Source organism: Oncorhynchus masou, unplaced genomic scaffold (assembly GCF_036934945.1).
Source record: "Oncorhynchus masou masou isolate Uvic2021 unplaced genomic scaffold, UVic_Omas_1.1 unplaced_scaffold_2___fragment_4___debris, whole genome shotgun sequence".
In the NCBI taxonomy this organism is placed as follows: Eukaryota; Metazoa; Chordata; class Actinopteri; order Salmoniformes; family Salmonidae; genus Oncorhynchus; species Oncorhynchus masou.
Genome location: NW_027016543.1, coordinates 268,439 through 285,857, shown reverse-complemented (window position 1 = coordinate 285,857; position 17,419 = coordinate 268,439). Strand labels below are relative to the sequence as shown.

General features: G+C 43.4%; 2 protein-coding genes and 1 pseudogene across 2 annotated transcripts; 2 read left to right on the top strand and 1 right to left on the bottom strand.

Annotated features, from left to right (window-relative positions):
* Positions 1-1,098: 1,098 nt before the first annotated feature.
* LOC135538697 (serine/threonine-protein kinase NIM1-like) lies at positions 1,099-3,235 on the top strand (annotated as a pseudogene).
* Positions 3,236-4,304: 1,069 nt separating this feature from the next.
* On the bottom strand, positions 4,305-5,895 carry LOC135538701 (growth arrest and DNA damage-inducible protein GADD45 gamma-like). The gene is made up of 3 exons (XM_064964604.1): positions 5,695-5,895; positions 5,378-5,585; positions 4,305-5,260 (listed from the first exon to the last, which is right to left on the bottom strand). Exons 1-3 carry the CDS (start codon positions 5,835-5,837, stop codon positions 5,147-5,149), a joined length of 465 nt encoding a protein of 154 aa, XP_064820676.1. The 5' UTR covers positions 5,838-5,895; the 3' UTR covers positions 4,305-5,146.
* A 3,567-nt stretch (positions 5,896-9,462) lies between these two features.
* Positions 9,463-11,009, top strand: LOC135538699 (growth arrest and DNA damage-inducible protein GADD45 gamma-like). Its single transcript, XM_064964599.1, has 3 exons — positions 9,463-9,627; positions 9,757-9,964; positions 10,082-11,009. Exons 1-3 carry the CDS (start codon positions 9,527-9,529, stop codon positions 10,193-10,195), a joined length of 423 nt encoding a protein of 140 aa, XP_064820671.1. The 5' UTR covers positions 9,463-9,526; the 3' UTR covers positions 10,196-11,009.
* Positions 11,010-17,419: the final 6,410 nt, after the last annotated feature.

Here is a 17,419-nt window from a genome sequence, read left to right as displayed (position 1 = left end):
TGGCGAGGGGCCTTCAGTATCTCGTGGAGTGGGAGGGGTACGGTCCGGAGGAGAGGTGCTGGGCTCCGGTCGAGGACGTGTTGGACCCTTTAATACTGCAGGAGTTCCACCGTCTTCATCCGGATCGCCCTGCGCCTCTCCCTCCGGGTCGTCCCCGAGGCCGGCGCTGCTGGAGCCGCGCGTCAAGGGGGGATACTCACGACTTCCTCTGAAGTAAGTCCCTCTCCTTGTTCGGGCGACATGCGGTGGTCGATGTCACCGGTCTTCTAACCATCTTCTAGCATCTTTAGGGGGATTGAGATACATCTAAATAAAGTTTGGAGATTAGACTGCATGACACCACCTTGATTCCTAATCTGCAAGGGGAGGGGTGAGTAGACAGTGTCAGAGACAGGGGTGAGAACACTTTGTGCTATGAGTTCATTTAACTTTTACTCTGCAATTTGAATAGGATGATGCTTCACATGACCATAACCATGTGTACAGCTCAGAGCTGTGGAGACCACAGAGAATGTCGATAGACATATTTTGAGGCAGTTAGTGGAAATCTAAGGCTACAAGCTAAATGGCGTTAGATATTTGCATTTCAGGTTTGACCAGACATTGAGGAGGATTGGAATCTTTTTCGAACTCAATCAGCATGACAGAGTGATCTCCAGCCTTGTCCTCGTCAACACTCACAACTGTGTTAACGAGAGAATCACTGACATGATGTCAGCTGGTCCTTTTGTGGCAGGGCTGAAATGCAGTGGAAATGTTTTTGGGGGATTCAGTTCATTTGCATGGCAAAGAGGGACTTTGTAATTAATTGCAATTCATCTGATCACTCTTCATAACATTCTGGAGTATATCCAAATTGCCATCATACAAACTGAGGCAGCAGACTTTGTGAAAATGTATATTTGTGTCATTCTCAAAACTTTTGGCCACTACTGTAGACCTTAGAGTGAGTGAAATGCTTAAACTTAAACTTTCTTTGTAATACATCAAATGTTGAGCAACTATTATAATAGTATAATTCAGTTATGTCATCATACTATTGACTATTGGGTTCTCAAGGTGATTTAATACAGTATTATATTTCCTTTCTACAGTCAGTTCCTTTCCATTACCTGCCATGCCCTGAGTAGCAGTAAGTATGCCAGGGGGCCAGTACCAGATGTCCTGCAGGAGGCCGTGCCCCAGCCTCTATAGCCTGTCAGTCAGCTCAGAAGGTGGGCAGGACGAGGAGGGGGCCGACCTTCCCCAACGCCTCACCCCCCTGGAAAGGCTCACCACCGAAATGTGTCAGGATGAGTGGATCATCAAGGAGAAGATCGTGGGCCGTAGGATTGGCTTCTACAAGGTCCGTGGTGAGCTCGGATATGGAACCTTTTCCCGCGTCAAAATGGCCTTCCCCGTCCTCACCAAAGGTAAAGGTCACACTGCTGACCATACAGAACTTCATCAACATCTTAGATGAATGTATCATCCATGTAATGATGATAACAGCAAAGCAATTCATTAGTGTGACTGTGAAACCACCACAGTAAAGCATGTTGAAACTGAATTGAGGAAAACACCTGTCTCAAGTTATCCAACATCTGACTCTCTCCTTCTCACCCCCAGACAAGGTGGCCATCAAGGTGCTGGATAAGACGCGGCTGGATGTTTAGGTCCAGAGGCTACTCTCCAGGGAGATCTCCTGTCTGGAGGCCCTGCAGCATTCCAATGTTGTGCGTCTTTACGAGGTGGTGGAGTCACACAGCCGCCTCTACCTGGTGATGGAGTACTCTGGGGGAGGGGACCTCCATACACACATTTGCTCCGATGGTAGGCTGTCAGAAACAGAGGCCAAGATCACCTTCGCACAAATCCTGTCCGCCATCAAACACATGGTCAGTAATATTAAATTTAATTCACATATAGAATCAGCAATATTATCACAGGTCTTAATAAAGTCCAGTACAGAATTAATATAAAATATATTATTTCAGTCAATGTGAATAGTCAAATTATTTCATATAGTATGTCAATTGTTTGTGTTTGCAGCATGACAAAAACATCCACCGGGACCTGAAGGCAGAAAATGTACTCTACACCTGTAATGGCTGTGTGAAGGTGGCTGACTTTGGCTTCAGCACCAAGGTCATCAACCGCAGCGACACCTTGGACACCTTCTGTGGTTCTCCCCCTTACGCCGCTCCTGAACTCTTCAGGAACGAGTGCTACGCGGGGCCACCAGTGAACGTGTGGGCCATGGCCGTCCTGCTCTTCTTCATGGTGACCGGCACCATGCCCTTTCAGGCTGACACTATGGGCAAGCTGAGGCTTGCCGTTATAGAAGGGGTCTACACCCTCCTGCCCTGGGTACCAGGCCCGTGCCAGCGGCTGATTCGAGGCATCCTGAAGCCTGTGCCAGCGGATCGCTATGCGGTGGAGCAGATGTTGGGCTGTGACTGGCTGCTCCCTGTGGAGTACCCGTGGACAGTGGTGACACCGGTCCCCCTCAACCCTCTGCGCCTGGCAGATGCAGAGCCTGGAGAGCTGGATGATGATGAGGCGGAGATCAGGGCCTCCCTGGAGGAGCTGGGTGTCAACATGGAACATATACGCAACAACCAGGGCAAGGGCAGCCGCAGCCCCATCACCGGACTTTACCGCATCCTATTACACCACGCAGAGACTGTGGCGTGGCGCAGAGACTGTGCCTGTGATCAGGGGGTTGGTCCAGGATCCTAAGAAAGTGGGCCTCCTAACCTACAGAGGTCTGATGCACTCCTCCAAGTTATGCGTCAATCAGTAAGTGACCAGCCTGGACATGGGTCCTTATATAAGCCTGCTTTAATCCATTGAATATTCACTCATCATCATACAGCCACAAATGTTCTATTGAACTTGAATATGGACATTTGTGGTAACACACATGTACTGAAACATTGGACTGAAGGACTAATGTCTTTAACAGGAATTTGTGTTCTTTTGTTATCTATTGTTTTATATCAACTCAGCATTGCTTGTTCTCTTTTACTATGATCTACTATTGTCTACTGTACCTCCCCACATTCTGCCCTGTGTTATATTTCTTACATTGCTATTACACTGTTGCTGAAGAGTTTGCAAGTAAAGCCTTTCACTGTTTTGTTAACATCTACTGTGTTCTGTGCACATGATGAATACGCTTTGATTTGAAGTAAGATTGTTATAATACAATAATATATGCCATTTAGCACACACTTTTATCCAAAGCGACTTACAGTCATGCGTGCATATATTTTTCACGTAAGCCTATGGGTTGTCCCGGGAATCAAACCCACTATCCTGATGTTGCAAGCCCCATGTAAGTTATGAAATAGGGGTATAAATGTTCCTGATGAAATGAGCCCCATCAAAGTGAATTTAAAAAGCAACCTTATGTGATATGTATACTTTTATTCATATCACAATAGACTGCATGAAATATGTAGAATATGCTGAAAGAGTATTGCTTAAAGACACTCCTTGGTTGTTTGCTGAGATCATAGATAGTCTCTGAAATCCAGATTATTTTTTGTCATTGTGATTTTTTGTTTAATCTGAGAGAAGATTGATTTTACACAGGTGCTTGTCTCTATTATATTTGACCACCAAATTGACCTTCTACCATTGTGAATGTATTAATCCTTGAATACCTAAATATTTTCGAAATATAGTGCTATAAAGACGCAATTGACATTCACGTAGGCTTGTTTTGTTAATCTGAAACAGGTGTGTTTCAAATATAGGATAATGCCTATGCAATCAAATTTAGGGCTACTATCAAGCCTCTTTGTATGAAGTGCTTCCAAAAGCCAATGTCCTGCTCGACCCCATGTAAACAAAAGCCCACACCATCTGGCAGAGCAGCAGATGATAGCCAGACCCTATCCAAGCACCCAAACCAGTCTATACCGGTCCCCTTTGCACTCAAACTATCCTCGACTCCTCCTCCGTCCGACCCCCAACTGCAAAGAGCGGCAGATGGCGCTGCGTGGCTATGGAGACATCTGCCGGTCCAGCGACGTTCATACAATAGACCCTCTGTGTGGACCGCTGGATGTGACAGCAGAGCGCGCGCAGCTATTGTGCGCCCCCTATACACATGCAGATCAGCCGAGAGAAGGCGGATGGAATACAGAATTCTACTGAAGGGATAACAGTGAGCAGATGATAGACTTTAGCGCTTGCTATGCAAATTTTCCCAAAACCTTTGTCAACCCAATAACCTCCCCACATTCTGCCCTCATAAGTAGGCCTACCGTCCAAACTTAATGAAGAAATTGAAAACACATGTCAAAAAATATAATATGCAGTTTTATTAGGTTATTGTTTTTTTCATAAACATTTCTTAAGTTAAACATTGAAAGAATTATAAATCAATGTCTTATTTTTTATTTTAAACATAAGAAATGTTCTTAAGTATAAACAGTGAGAACATAAGTTAATATCTTGTTTTCTTTTTTCTTTTACAAAGTTAATAAACACATTCTAAAGTGAAACCATTAGAGCATTGTAAGTTGCCCAATTTATTAAATGTGTATTGGTTTTGACAGCGTTAAATGTTCTAAAGTCAAAACTTCAAAGCATTAGGCCTAGGAGTTAATACCTTTTCTTATATTTTTAAAAGGCTATTCTTTTTTTACCATGATTACATTTCTAAAGTGAAACCTTTAGAGAATTAAGACAATTCTGGAAAGTGAGAAACATTTCGCTGACTGCAACGGTTGTTATTGCTGCTCAGCAAGAAGACATTTTAAAAAGTCCCTTTTTAAGAACGCTTCTTCTTGGCACCGCTTCTTCTCCTACTGCGCGTGCTTCAACGTGAGACGTTTGCTCTTTGGACCACAAAATGCAGAACTCGCTTCTCCTTTCTCTCCAAACCTCATCCGCACAATGAATGAGGGCCATCTTTGTCGTTCTCGTGGCATACCTGACCTCATTCACATAAAGAATGGAAGTCATCTTGGTATGGACCGGACAAGAGACAACGAATCGCGGGGGCCACTCGGGCCGGCCTCGCGCTGCCTGGAACTGAATCCTCCTCAGGAGTATCCAGGGATGAGAAACAGTGTCATCCTGTAAACGGATGAGTATTTCCTTATAGGTTGAAGGTTTACAGCATCTCAAGAGAGAAGAGTCAAGTCCCAGATCAGCGCTCAAGAAGGGTGATCTCTGGAACCCAGTCGTTCAGACTGTGGCTCTCCTCACAGAACAGGTGCAGCTTCCCCAGAGCAGCGTCCTCCCAAGAACCATCAGCTGGGTTCTGTTGACAAACAAAAGGGGAAAGGAACATTAGTCACATGGACACAATGAACAGTTCATAACATTCTATATTATTCAATGTTTGAATTAAATCACTTTGAGTTGTAATATAACATACCGTGATAAGACAGCAGTGGGCATCTTCAAACTGGCCAGTCTTGTCCCCAACAATCTCGGCCAGGCGCTGCATGTCGTTCACTCTGACGATGCTGATGTCGTTGTCAAAACAGAAAGACTGGATGAGGGTGAAGTGGATCTGGAGAGCAATGTCACACTCCCACTCCTCATCGGTGGCCAGAACGCAGAAAGACACGCTGTCTGGGTCACTGAAAAAAAATAGAAGCACCATAAGTATATGCAAAATGACTTCAAAATGATTAAAACATAGACAGAAATTATAAGTTTACATTAGCATTTCAAGAAACTCATACTTACACATTCATAACTTTAGCAGACTCGTAGACACCAACCGTCAGGCAGTCATTTTCTTTAGCAGAGAGCAAAACCTCCTCTAGTGCATTGCCGGTGCACTGGGCACGCTCAGCGAACTTCTGGATCAGAACTTCCTCAAGAGTCATGATGATGCAGAATATTTCAAAGGGAACTTCGTAAGTGAGAGGTAGTGTAGTCGGAGGATAAATCCGAAAAGATTGGTGAGTCTGAAGAGACTGTGCTGCGTTTTAATACCCTTGGGCTCGTGGCCCCTGTAAATACACAGCGCTCTGATTGGTTGACCTGAATGGTGCATTGGTATGCTAATGTCATTGTCCCACTCTAGCTCATGGCAGATTGATAGGGGTCATTACGGTACGTCTTTTCTGTGCAAGGCATGCTCTCCAACCGAAAATAAACAATGTTGCATTACGTTCATATGCATTTATAATATTTCTAATGTTGTACATGTTTAAAAAATAGAGATTTGGGCTGTCATATTTTGCATTGCAAGTTTACTTGAGTTTTTATAGTTTCAAATGCCGCACTGATGCCAATGGCCTCGAAAGATGCTTTAGGGGTATGCAATTGATCATTTATCAAATCAGACTATTCCCTACTGAAACTAAACATCCAAAGAAGGGCAATTGAATAATAAAAGTGCTTAAAATTGCCCGAATTGTCTCTGATTAAGATTATGTAGGCTGATTTCAGTTTTAGGTGAAGGTGTCCGAACACCAACAATAGCATAACATGGTGAAAATAAAGTGTGCATAAGACGCACCATCCCCCCTTTGGAGAAGGCAGGTGGCAATCCGTAGAACCTGATCAAAAACGGCCCCTATTGTGTCTGCAGCAACTCATATTATCACGCTCTCCATACAAATGCAAATTAACCGCGCGTGCCAGGACACCGTGTGTGCCTCACCATATGCACTGCTGGCCTATACTGACCACGTGATCGACATCAGCGGTCGGAACTCTCTGCATGGTTTTATTTATTTACTTTTGACACATGGACCAATGAAGAGCCATGCTTTTCCATAAAAGTAATTCTAAAAGTTTAGCAAGCCTATGCAAAAAATACAGATATTGCACAACGTATTAATTATCCTTTATTAGAATATAACTGTCAACAGGTAGCCTACGTTTAAAGAAACACATATACCTTACATGCATATTTCAAGCCACTGCATTTGGACATGGGCACAGTTTGGCCCACTTTTATCCCATTTGGTGACATTTAAGGTGCATAAAAGAATCTAGAATTGGCTTGAGTAATTCTATAATTCTAGAGACTCAGCGCCATTGTTTGATGGATAGCAGCGCAGCAGATGGAGGATTGCTATGAGGACACCCCCTGTCACCCTGACTGACCCCGACCCCGAGGCGCGCTGCTCCTGTTGTCCGCGAGTCTTTACATTCACTGGACGAAAAAATCTGTTGTCTGAGTTTTGATCCAATTTAAATATGAATAAAGCGAGCGTATGGTCAAAAAAGAGGCCACGAGCCTAAATTGCAGCACAGGGTTGAATCCTTCCGAAATGTTTGGAATAAAAACAAAAATATGCTGTTTTGATCAAACAAGGTTATTTTGCTACAAAACAAACTAATTGATTGTGGCAATCATTGGTTTATTATCAGGCAATCATTAGTTGAGAAGTTTAAATGGCTGATGCACGACAACAACCCATAGCTTGCATAGGTTAGTGCACAACAGTTTACAAACATAGCAGATTGAGTTCCTTGAATCAGAGTTTGATTCATCTGATTGCAGCTCAAAGACTAGGCTCTTTTTTTTGGGAAGGATCAACTCAGCATGGCAACAGGACAGGCGCGTGGAAGTCGATATGCAACGCATTGTTCTTGAAGTAGCACATCTGTCGGACGGGATCCCCTTCCCCAGTAGCGCTTGACAGGTGTTCCTGGCTCAAGTCATGGCTTTCTCGGGCGAATGACATGCTGCACGTTGAGCCATGACTCAAAACGTATTTGTGCAGATGCAAATTAGCCAAAGCACACAACCAGACAAATCATACTTTCCATTAGCAAATAGCAAACAAGGTTCTATTAATTTAGTAGTGGCTGACTGCTGGTAGCAATCATGTTGGTTCTTAGTAGCCTATACTAAATAATCAAATGGGGCATGCAAGATTAAGTTGGGTTTGTAACTTGCATGTTGAAACACTGTGGTCACAATGTAGGATGCTTTGTGTATACAATGCAATACAATAATATAGGGGAAGCTGTGAGACTATATGACAATCTCCAAGCTATTGTGTTTGCCACTGTGCTTTTTAAAATCAAATCATAATCAAATCAAATTTCATTGGTCCATACACATATTTATCAGATGTTATTGCAGGTGTCGTGAAATGCTTGTGTTCCAAGCTCCAACAGTGCAGTAATATCTAACAATACACACTAATCTAAAAAAGAATGGAATTAAGAAATATATACATTTTAGGACACGCAGTATAAATTATATACAGTATACATTTTTAGACACGAGTATAAATATATGTAGCCTACATGTGATATAATGTATAGACATTGTGGACAGTATGTGGTTAGAATATGTCTGTATAGCCTATCTGAAGAATATGTAGGACAGAACTGTATATATACAGCAATAGTTGAATAGGATGTCATTGACTAGAACACAGTAGGCCTATATTTACATTTACATTTAAGTCATTTAGCAGACGCTCTTATCCAGAGCGACTTACAAATTGATAATACATCAGAAATGGGTATGAACAGTATGAAACATTATTAAAGTGACCATTGTTCAATTATTAAAGTGTTTATGTATGCAGGACAGCAGGCTAGAGTCTAAGGTGTAGGGTTGAGTAACCAGGTGGTAGCCGGCTAGTGACAGTGACTAAGTTCAGGACAGAGTACTGCGTGGCCGGATAGCGGTGGCTATTTATCAGTCTGATTATCTATTTAGTAACGCGCTCTAACAATTTCTTATTATGAGACAAACATTTTATGCTGTCTATACATAATAGCAGCAGCAAGTCATTGTCCATTATGCATTGCGGGTGCAGAATTATCTCTGCTTTTATCACGCAGCAGTAGTTTTCTTTGTTGACCCCTCACCTTCCCCCACAGACAGATGGGCTCTTGTTGCTATGGAGTGAGATACAGGCATCTGCAGATGCCACGCGCCTGAAGTGAGCCCTGCAAAGCAGATGCATGTCATGTCATAATCGGATGCAAATAGAAACGTTGGGCCAATTCTGTTCTCCAATAAATGCCTATTCAGTTATCTGGATAATAAAGTAAGTAACACAATAATATTTTGCGTCTAAATAAATGTAGATTTCCAGAAATCTTTCTAACTACATAAAGTTGGTATATATACATACTCTATTTGAATCATGAAGGGTGCATCAGAAAAACGGAACAAATGTAGAAAGTAACGCTGTAGCGATATCTTTATGTTGTTTGGAAGCCCTTAGTGTTACACTTGGATATGGTTGTGGATTTTATAGTAGGTTAATAACCTCATCATTCAAACCGACCCTGCACGAGTCTGAATTCATTAATCCAGTACATCGGATGAAGGTCAGGGAGTTTCGTATTTGATCCATTCAATCGAAACTGCCCTGTCCTTTCTTCAATAGTTTTGTCTATAGACACGCGCCTGCTAGGGCGGTTCACTCGTGCATTGTCGCCCAGCAGCCAATCACAGAACGCGTGTGTGCCGGGGTCTTGCCTATAAATATGATCTGTTTCTCACAAACTGCACAAACATACTGTACTTCTGTTTTATCCTCATCAACAGCTTCTCAATTGAGCTCTACAAACCTAACTATCTATCTTCAAGATGGAAGCTATTGGCAAATCTCTGAAGGAAGCTCTCAAGTCTGCCCAGTGTGAGGATCGCCTCACTGTTGGTGTCTATGAGAGTGCCAAAATAATGAATGAGTAAGTATTTTATCTACTAAACGTGTGCTTTATTTATACCTTTCTTGACATTTACTCATTTACTGACACAATTGTGTTATTTTATGATAATATTGACCAATGAAAGTACATTTTTTTCTATCTCAACAGTGACCCAGACAGCGTGTCTCTCTGCGTTCTGGCCACCGATGAGGAGTGGGAGTGTGACATTGCTCTCCAGATCCACTTCACCCTCATCCAGTCTTTCTGTTTTGACAACGACATCAGCATCGTCAGAGTGAACGACATGCAGCGCCTGGCCGAGATTGTTGGGGACAAGACTGGCCAGTTTGAAGATGCCCACTGCTGTCTTATCACGGTATGTTATATTACAACTCAAAGTGATTTAATTCAAACATTGAATAATATAGAATGTTATGAACTGTTCATTGTGTCCATGTGACTAATGTTCCTTTCCCCTTTTGTTTGTCAACAGAACCCAGCTGATGGTTCTTGGGAGGACGCTGCTCTGGGGAAGCTGCACCTGTTCTGTGAGGAGAGCCACAGTCTGAACGACTGGGTTCCAGAGATCACCCTTCTTGAGCGCTGATCTGGGACTTGACTCTTCTCTCTTGAGATGCTGTAAACCTTCAACCTATAAGGAAATACTCATCCGTTTACAGGATGACACTGTTTCTCATCCCTGGATACTCCTGAGGAGGATTCCGTTCCAGGCAGCGCGAGGCCGGCCCGAGTGGCCCCCGCGATTCGTTGTCTCTTGTCCCGTCCATACCAAGATGACTTACATTCTTTATGTGAATGAGGTCAGGTATGCCACGAGAGCGACAAAAATGGCCCTCATTCTTTGTGTGGATGAGGTTTGGAGAGAAAGGAGAAGTGAGTTCTGCATTTTGTGGTCCAAAGAGCAAACGTCTCACGTTGAAGCACGCGCAGTAGGAGAAGAAGCGGTGCCAAGAAGAAGCGTTCTTAAAAAGGGACTTTTTAAAATGTCTTCTTGCTGAGCAGGATAACGCCGTTGCATTCAGCGATATACTTCCCACTTTCCAGAATTGTCTTAATTCTCTAAAGGTTTCACTTTAGATGATTTAAATATGACAAAAACAAAAAACAGAAATATTTTTTTTTAAATGTACTTAGAATACTCTAAAGGTTCAACTTTAGACCTTTAACATGAGATTTATTAACATTTTTATGAAAGATTATTTCAGTTGTTATTATCAAAAATGTTACAATATTGAACTCCTGATTATGTCAACAACTAAAAAGAAAGATATATTACATTTGTTGTTCTCTAAAATGTTTTGCTGTTGAATTCTTGATTATGTCAAAAAATAAGAAAGAAGATACATGAATAAATACATTGTTATTTTCTAAAGGTTTCGCTTTAGACATTTCTTGTACGACAAAATTATTAATAAAAAGTTGAATGTAAATCTTGGGTCTTGAATGTTCTATACATACTAGACACACATTTAAGTGTGGTAACAAATCAGTCTCCCATCCAGCATTTGTAAATAAACATTTGCTCTTACACACTGTTTGGTGCTCTTACCAGTACCCAACACTTGTACATCCCATAGGCCTGATGTACTGTGGTCTATCCTAATTGCCACCTGTCATCATGGCCTGTCATAGCCATGTGTGTGCAGTGTCGTTGTTTACAAACTACTGCCCCTGCAGGCCCATGTCTATTCTAACCTCTTGAAGCATCTACCTGTGAGAGGCATATCACTGTGTTTACAGCATCCCAGGTTCAGTTGAAGGGATCCCTATATGTTAGCCCTAACTTTCAGACCTCTCCTCCACCAACATACAGAGCTTCAGTGATGGGAAGTAGTGAACTACATGTTGTTCAACTAGTCGTTGAATTACATTTGGCTGTAGCTTGGTGGTAGTTGAACTAAATTTAAATCTTGGTAGTGTTTTCAGTAGTTCATTACTTTGTGCCAGTGTAGCGATGTAGCTAACTACCTGAACTACCTTGTACTTTTATTTTCAAAAAGAACAGAAAATATGGGTAAAGTAGGCAATATTTCCTTTCTTTCTCAGCATCAGACCTGCCTAACTCTCACTTGAAACATAATTTTTGTGTTTAAAAAGCTAAATGACAGATTTAGTTAACATCTGACTCAAGAGTGAGCTGCTCTTGCGTTTTGTAGTCTGCCATTTCAGATTTAAATCAAAATGTTCACAAAGTAGTTTGGATTTAGTGAACTACTTTTACAAATAAACTTTAGTTAAGTAAACTATATGTTTGTTAAGGGTCGCTTTAGTGTAGCGTATCTTATTCCAGTGTGAAGTAAACTATTTGTTCAGAGTAGCTTCCCCAACACTGAAGAGCTTGAGTCTGTGCCTTAAGACCCACCACCACACACAGCTTAGTAGCATATACAGTATAGCAGTACAGGAGAACAATTTGAGTTTCTGTCCACTAATCAAATGGCAGGTAACCACAGTGATTGATCATTAATACATTGATTATATATTGTCACTTTTAATGTCCTTAGCCACATAAGAGTTGAGATATGGTTGAATGCCTTAATCTTTGTCTCATATGGTCATTTGGCACATATATTTACATTGAATTCATCATCAAATTTCCTGACAGTGTTTAATGATGAAGGTGCATAGCATTCACACCTACTTCCAATTGCATATTGCAGCAGGATTAGGATTATAGTTATTTTGGTGCTGTGAACTAGAGTTTGCACCTGATTCTAACTTCTATGGTCAAGGTGTGTTTCGGTGTTGTGCCTCAAATCAGTCCTGTGTGTAGACTAATGCATGTGGTAGCTTTCAATTTTTGGGGAAGCTACTCTTGAAATAAAGTTTACAAAGTGTAACAGTAAAACTTTAGTCCGTCCCCTTGCCCATACCCGGGCCATTTCACATCGGCACCCCCCTTTTGACCTCCTCCTTTTCCGCAGCAACCAGTGATCCGGGTCAACAGCATCAATGTAACAGTATAACTTTAGACCGTCCCCTCGCTCATACCCAGGCGTGAACCAGAGACCCTCTGCACACAACAACAACAGTCACCCACGAAGCATCGTTACCCATCGCTCCACAAAAGCCGCGGCCCTTGCAAAGCAAGGGGAACCACTACTTCAAGGTCTCAGAGCAAGTGACCTCACCAATTGAAATGCTATTAGCGCGTACCACCGCTAACTAGCCAGCCATTTCACATCGATTACACAAGCTATCAATTTCTTAACGTTGAAAGTAATTTAGCCTATTAAACTCAAAAACTGTTTCAAGTGAGAATTAGGCAGGTCTGAGGCCGAAAAAGAAAGGAAATTTTGCCTACTTCATACGTATTTTCTGTTATTTTTGCAAAAAAAAAAAAGACTGTAGTTCCAGTAGTTAGCTACACTGCTACCTGGCAACAACTACTGAAAACACTATGAAGATTTCAGTTTAGTTCAACTACTACCAAGCTACAGCCAAATGTAATCACATGTAGTTCACTACTCTCCATCACTGGTAGATTTAGAGGCAGTGGATGGAGGATAGGGGTGTTGCTAAATGTCTTTTGAAGATTCATCCAGATCAAGGGTTCTACTTTTTTTGTGCGCTGCCTCATGAGTCTCCTGGCCATAGCTGTGACACTCCCTGAAATTCAAACCAGGGTTGTGGTGACACCTCACACACTGTGATGCAGTACTTTAGACTGCTGCGCCACTCAGGAGGCCAGGTTAGACTTTTGTACTAGAGTGTTGATGTGTGGTAGAGGAACCTTTCGTTGTTATTAGCTGACTTATCTATTAAGTTCACTCCTGACCTATGTGTCAGTGTGCTGCCAAATGCCTGCACCACAAAAAGACATGTGCAGTCCATGTGGTGTGTCTGCTTGAAACATTCAGTTGTCACTCTAAAAATAAGGAGCAACATATCCTACGGGTGTTTTATGCAATAATATAAGAGTGACTGAGTAGCTTACAGAAACACCTGAAGATGACATAGAATTACACACCACTCCTATATAGTCATTACTCCATGCACAGGTTTGTATGTCACAGCTGAACAAAAGAAACAAGAAATATATCAAGCTTTTCACTGTGCTCTTTTGCTTCTGCCACATGCCATTTGTGAATAGCTGTCTTTCATTGGAAGTTCAGAACATGGCTTTTTGCTTTTGGAAATAAAAGTGATTCTGACCCAGCATGCTTCATGTCATTCATAAGCATTGTGCCTCTCTGTAGTAGTCAACAGTTGCCCCAGCCCTCATGCCCCAACTCTGACCCTCCAGATCTGAATACCCCTCCTCTCCATCTCCTCCCCCTTCAGTAGCACTCCAATCTGACATCCAGATCTGAATACCCCTCCTCTCCATCTCCTCGCCCTTCAGTAGCACTCCAGTCTGACCTCCAGATCTTAATACCCCTCCTCTCCATCTCCTCGCCCTTCAGTAGCACTCCAATCTGACCTCCAGATCTGAATACCCCTCCTCTCCATCTCCTCGCCCTTCAGTAGCACTCCAATCTAACCTCCAGATCTGAATACCCCTCCTCTCCATCTCCTCGCCCTTCAGTAGCACTCCAATCTAACCTCCAGATCTGAATACCCCTCCTCTCCATCTCCTCGCCCTTCAGTAGCACTCCAATCTAACCTCCAGATCTGAATACCCCTCCTCTCCATCTCCTCCCCCTTCAGTAGCACTCCAATCTGACCTCCAGATCTGAATACCCCTCCTCTCCATCTCCTCGCCCTTCAGTAGCACTCCAATCTGACCTCCAGATCTGAATACCCCTCCTCTCCATCTCCTCGCCCTTCAGTAGCACTCCAATCTGACCTCCAGATCTGAATACCCCTCCTCTCCATCTCCTCGCCCTTCAGTAGCACTCCAATCTGACCTCCAGATCTGAATACCCCTCCTCTCCATCTCCTCGCCCTTCAGTAGCACTCCAATCTGACCTCCAGATCTGAATACCCCTCCTCTCCATCTCCTCGCCCTTCAGTAGCACTCCAATCTGACCTCCAGATCTGAATACCCCTCCTCTCCATCTCCTCGCCCTTCAGTAGCACTCCAATCTGACCTCCAGATCTGCGGCCCTGCACTGAGCTGCCAAGTGCAGCCATGAAATCAGCCCCCCAGAATGGTTTGTTTAATTAGTGACCAAGCGCAGTGTGTGTCAGTGTGCAGCAGGCGCTATTGTTCCCCTTCAGACAGCGAACGCCTGCAGACTACAAACCCAACCGAACCCCCCAAAACCTACTACCAATACCACAAATATGCCCGGCAATCAGACCACAAACACTGATTCCATCTGCTTCCCCACATAATGAGACAGAAGAGGGAGGAGAGAGGAAAGACAAAGAGAATAAAGAGGGGTAGGGCACTGTGCCTGGCACAAGCCAGCTCTCATTCATCCATTCAACCCCTTCCCCCATCTTTACCACTAACCCCCCAATTGAAGAAACAATACAGAGGGTGTCCTTGCAGGAGAAAATCAGAACATAGCTGTAGTAGGAATAGTAGGCTGCTTTATCCACATATCTGCACGGAGAGAGAGATTGAAGCCCAATGCAATGTTAATAGAAATATTCCCATGAGGTTCATGCACTCATATGAAAGCATGTGCTCTGCAGCTATTCATCCCAACAGGGCTGGTGTTCTCTCCATCTTTCTATCTCTGCACTCCACAGCTGCTCTGATATGTGCAGTGTATATGTGTGGAGGGGGGTGGCAGAGGATACTTTAACTGCCCTGTGTCACAATATTTCATTATCTGTCCCCCTTCCACCCAACCCCGGTTGCCCCCCGTCTCCGCCCGTTTTACAAGGGCTCTGTTCCAACCACATGGCTCTTCTCAAGTGTCTTTTCAACACTAACGGCCCCCTCTCTCTCTTCATAGTGAGCTGAAGATGCCCCAGGAGCAGCAGATGGTGCTGAGGGAGGGGGATGTGACATCTTCCACTACCCCTAGTCTGCAGTACCAGTGAGTTTCTGTTTGGTTCTATTTTTAGGGACAGTCAATTAAATGATTCGATTGGAATTATTAAATGGTCGATGAATGACTACCTTTTAACTTGATAATCTTAATCCCATGGACTACAGCTCTCTCATTGCACGTGGTGCATAACTCAGGGGCTCCCGAGTGGCGCAGTTGTCTGAGGTACTGCATCTCAATGGATAGAGGCATCACTACAGTCCCTGGTTTGAATCCAGGCTGAATCACATCCAGCTGTGATTGGGAGTCCCATAAGGCAGTGCCCAGCATTGCCGGGGTAGACTGTCACTGTAAATAAGAATTTGTTCTTAACTGACTTGCCTAGTTAAATAAAGGTGAAAATATTTTTTGCTTGCCTTGTGCATTTAGAGCATCACAACAAAGTGTAAACATTGCATCCTCTTGCCAAGTTGTTCATCCTGATTTGAACGATGTGGGTAAAGCCTCCCAATGAATCCAAAGTGTGTTGGGGAAGTATCAAAGGAATAATCCTGTTTCTGAGGTGTTACCTTGGGACTCAATGTGTTTTTACTGCCATGGTGGTGGTTGTGATGAAACTAGTTGTGTCTGGAGGGATGTTCGGTTCAGCTGGCTTCTTCTGTAGTGATATGTTGTCCTCTAGTCTGCTGGCTATGCTAATATCACTCCTTACGAACCTGCTGCTGGGGTCAGAGGACCAGAGGTCAGGACCCTAACCAATAAACGTGTGCACACACAAGTACACACACACACTCTCGCATATGTGCATGTGCACACACACATACACACATACACACACAGACACTTTTCCCTGCCTACTCAGCTATTCATATGCAAATCATAGTGATCAGTGGTTGGCTTTATCTCATATCCTCTTTGAATTCATGATTAATCTGATAATTAAAGATATGCTAAATCCTCTAATTATGTACTGTGTATAATACTGGTCAGCTGCATGACTGCATCACTATCATTTTTATAAAAACGATTTATCCTTATCTTGCTTGCCTGTACTTGAAATTATTCCTAATTTACTGGGTTGTACTGTATATCCAAACACCGCTATCTCCCAGACAGAGCAGAATTGCAGCAGGTGAATGCATTGGTTAAGTGAGTATGTGTGTATGTTACAGTGTATTCAGTACCAATATCAGTGTACAGGTGTGTTTATGAGTGTGTGATGCCGGTGTGCGTGTTTATGTGGTGGGGTTTCTAGTTTGGTCATGTTTGCTGTAACCATGGAGCCCAGTGCTGACATGTTGTCAACTGTTGCCAAAACATGGCTCCTCAACCAGACAATCCTGAGGTAAATCTGAAGCCCCCCCACACACACACACGCGTACACTCACTCCTGAACCCCCCTATCCCCTCTTGTAACTCTCCTCAGCTCTATACCATTGCTGTGTGTGTGTGTGTGTGTGTGTGTGTGTGTGTGTGTGTGTGTGTGTGTGTGTGTGTGTGTGTGTGTGTGTGTGTGTGTGTGTGTGTGTGTGTGTGTGTGTGTGTGTGTGTGTGTGCAGTGTTGGGAGGGGAGGGGTCTGTAAGGATTTGCTGAGGAGGCTGGGCTTGCCAGCTGTGCTCTGAGTGCTGCCTGAGGGGCTCCCGGAGGGAAGGGGTTGGTCTTGGCCCACATTAGATGGCTAATGTGGTTGTAGGCCCCCCCCCAAAAAAACAAAACAAAGATCAGCCACCACTCTTACACCCTCGTCAAAGGGTAGGGTGCGGAAGAGGGGCATTGCACAAAGGTGCATTGATACCCACCTTTTGTTTCAGCTCTGAAAGAATGGTGAGGTCCAGGAGCAGCTGCCGTGGCTGCAGAGGAGATTTGAGACGGTCCTTTTCACAAACACAAAGTCTAGACCAGAGTGTGCAGGGTGGAGGGG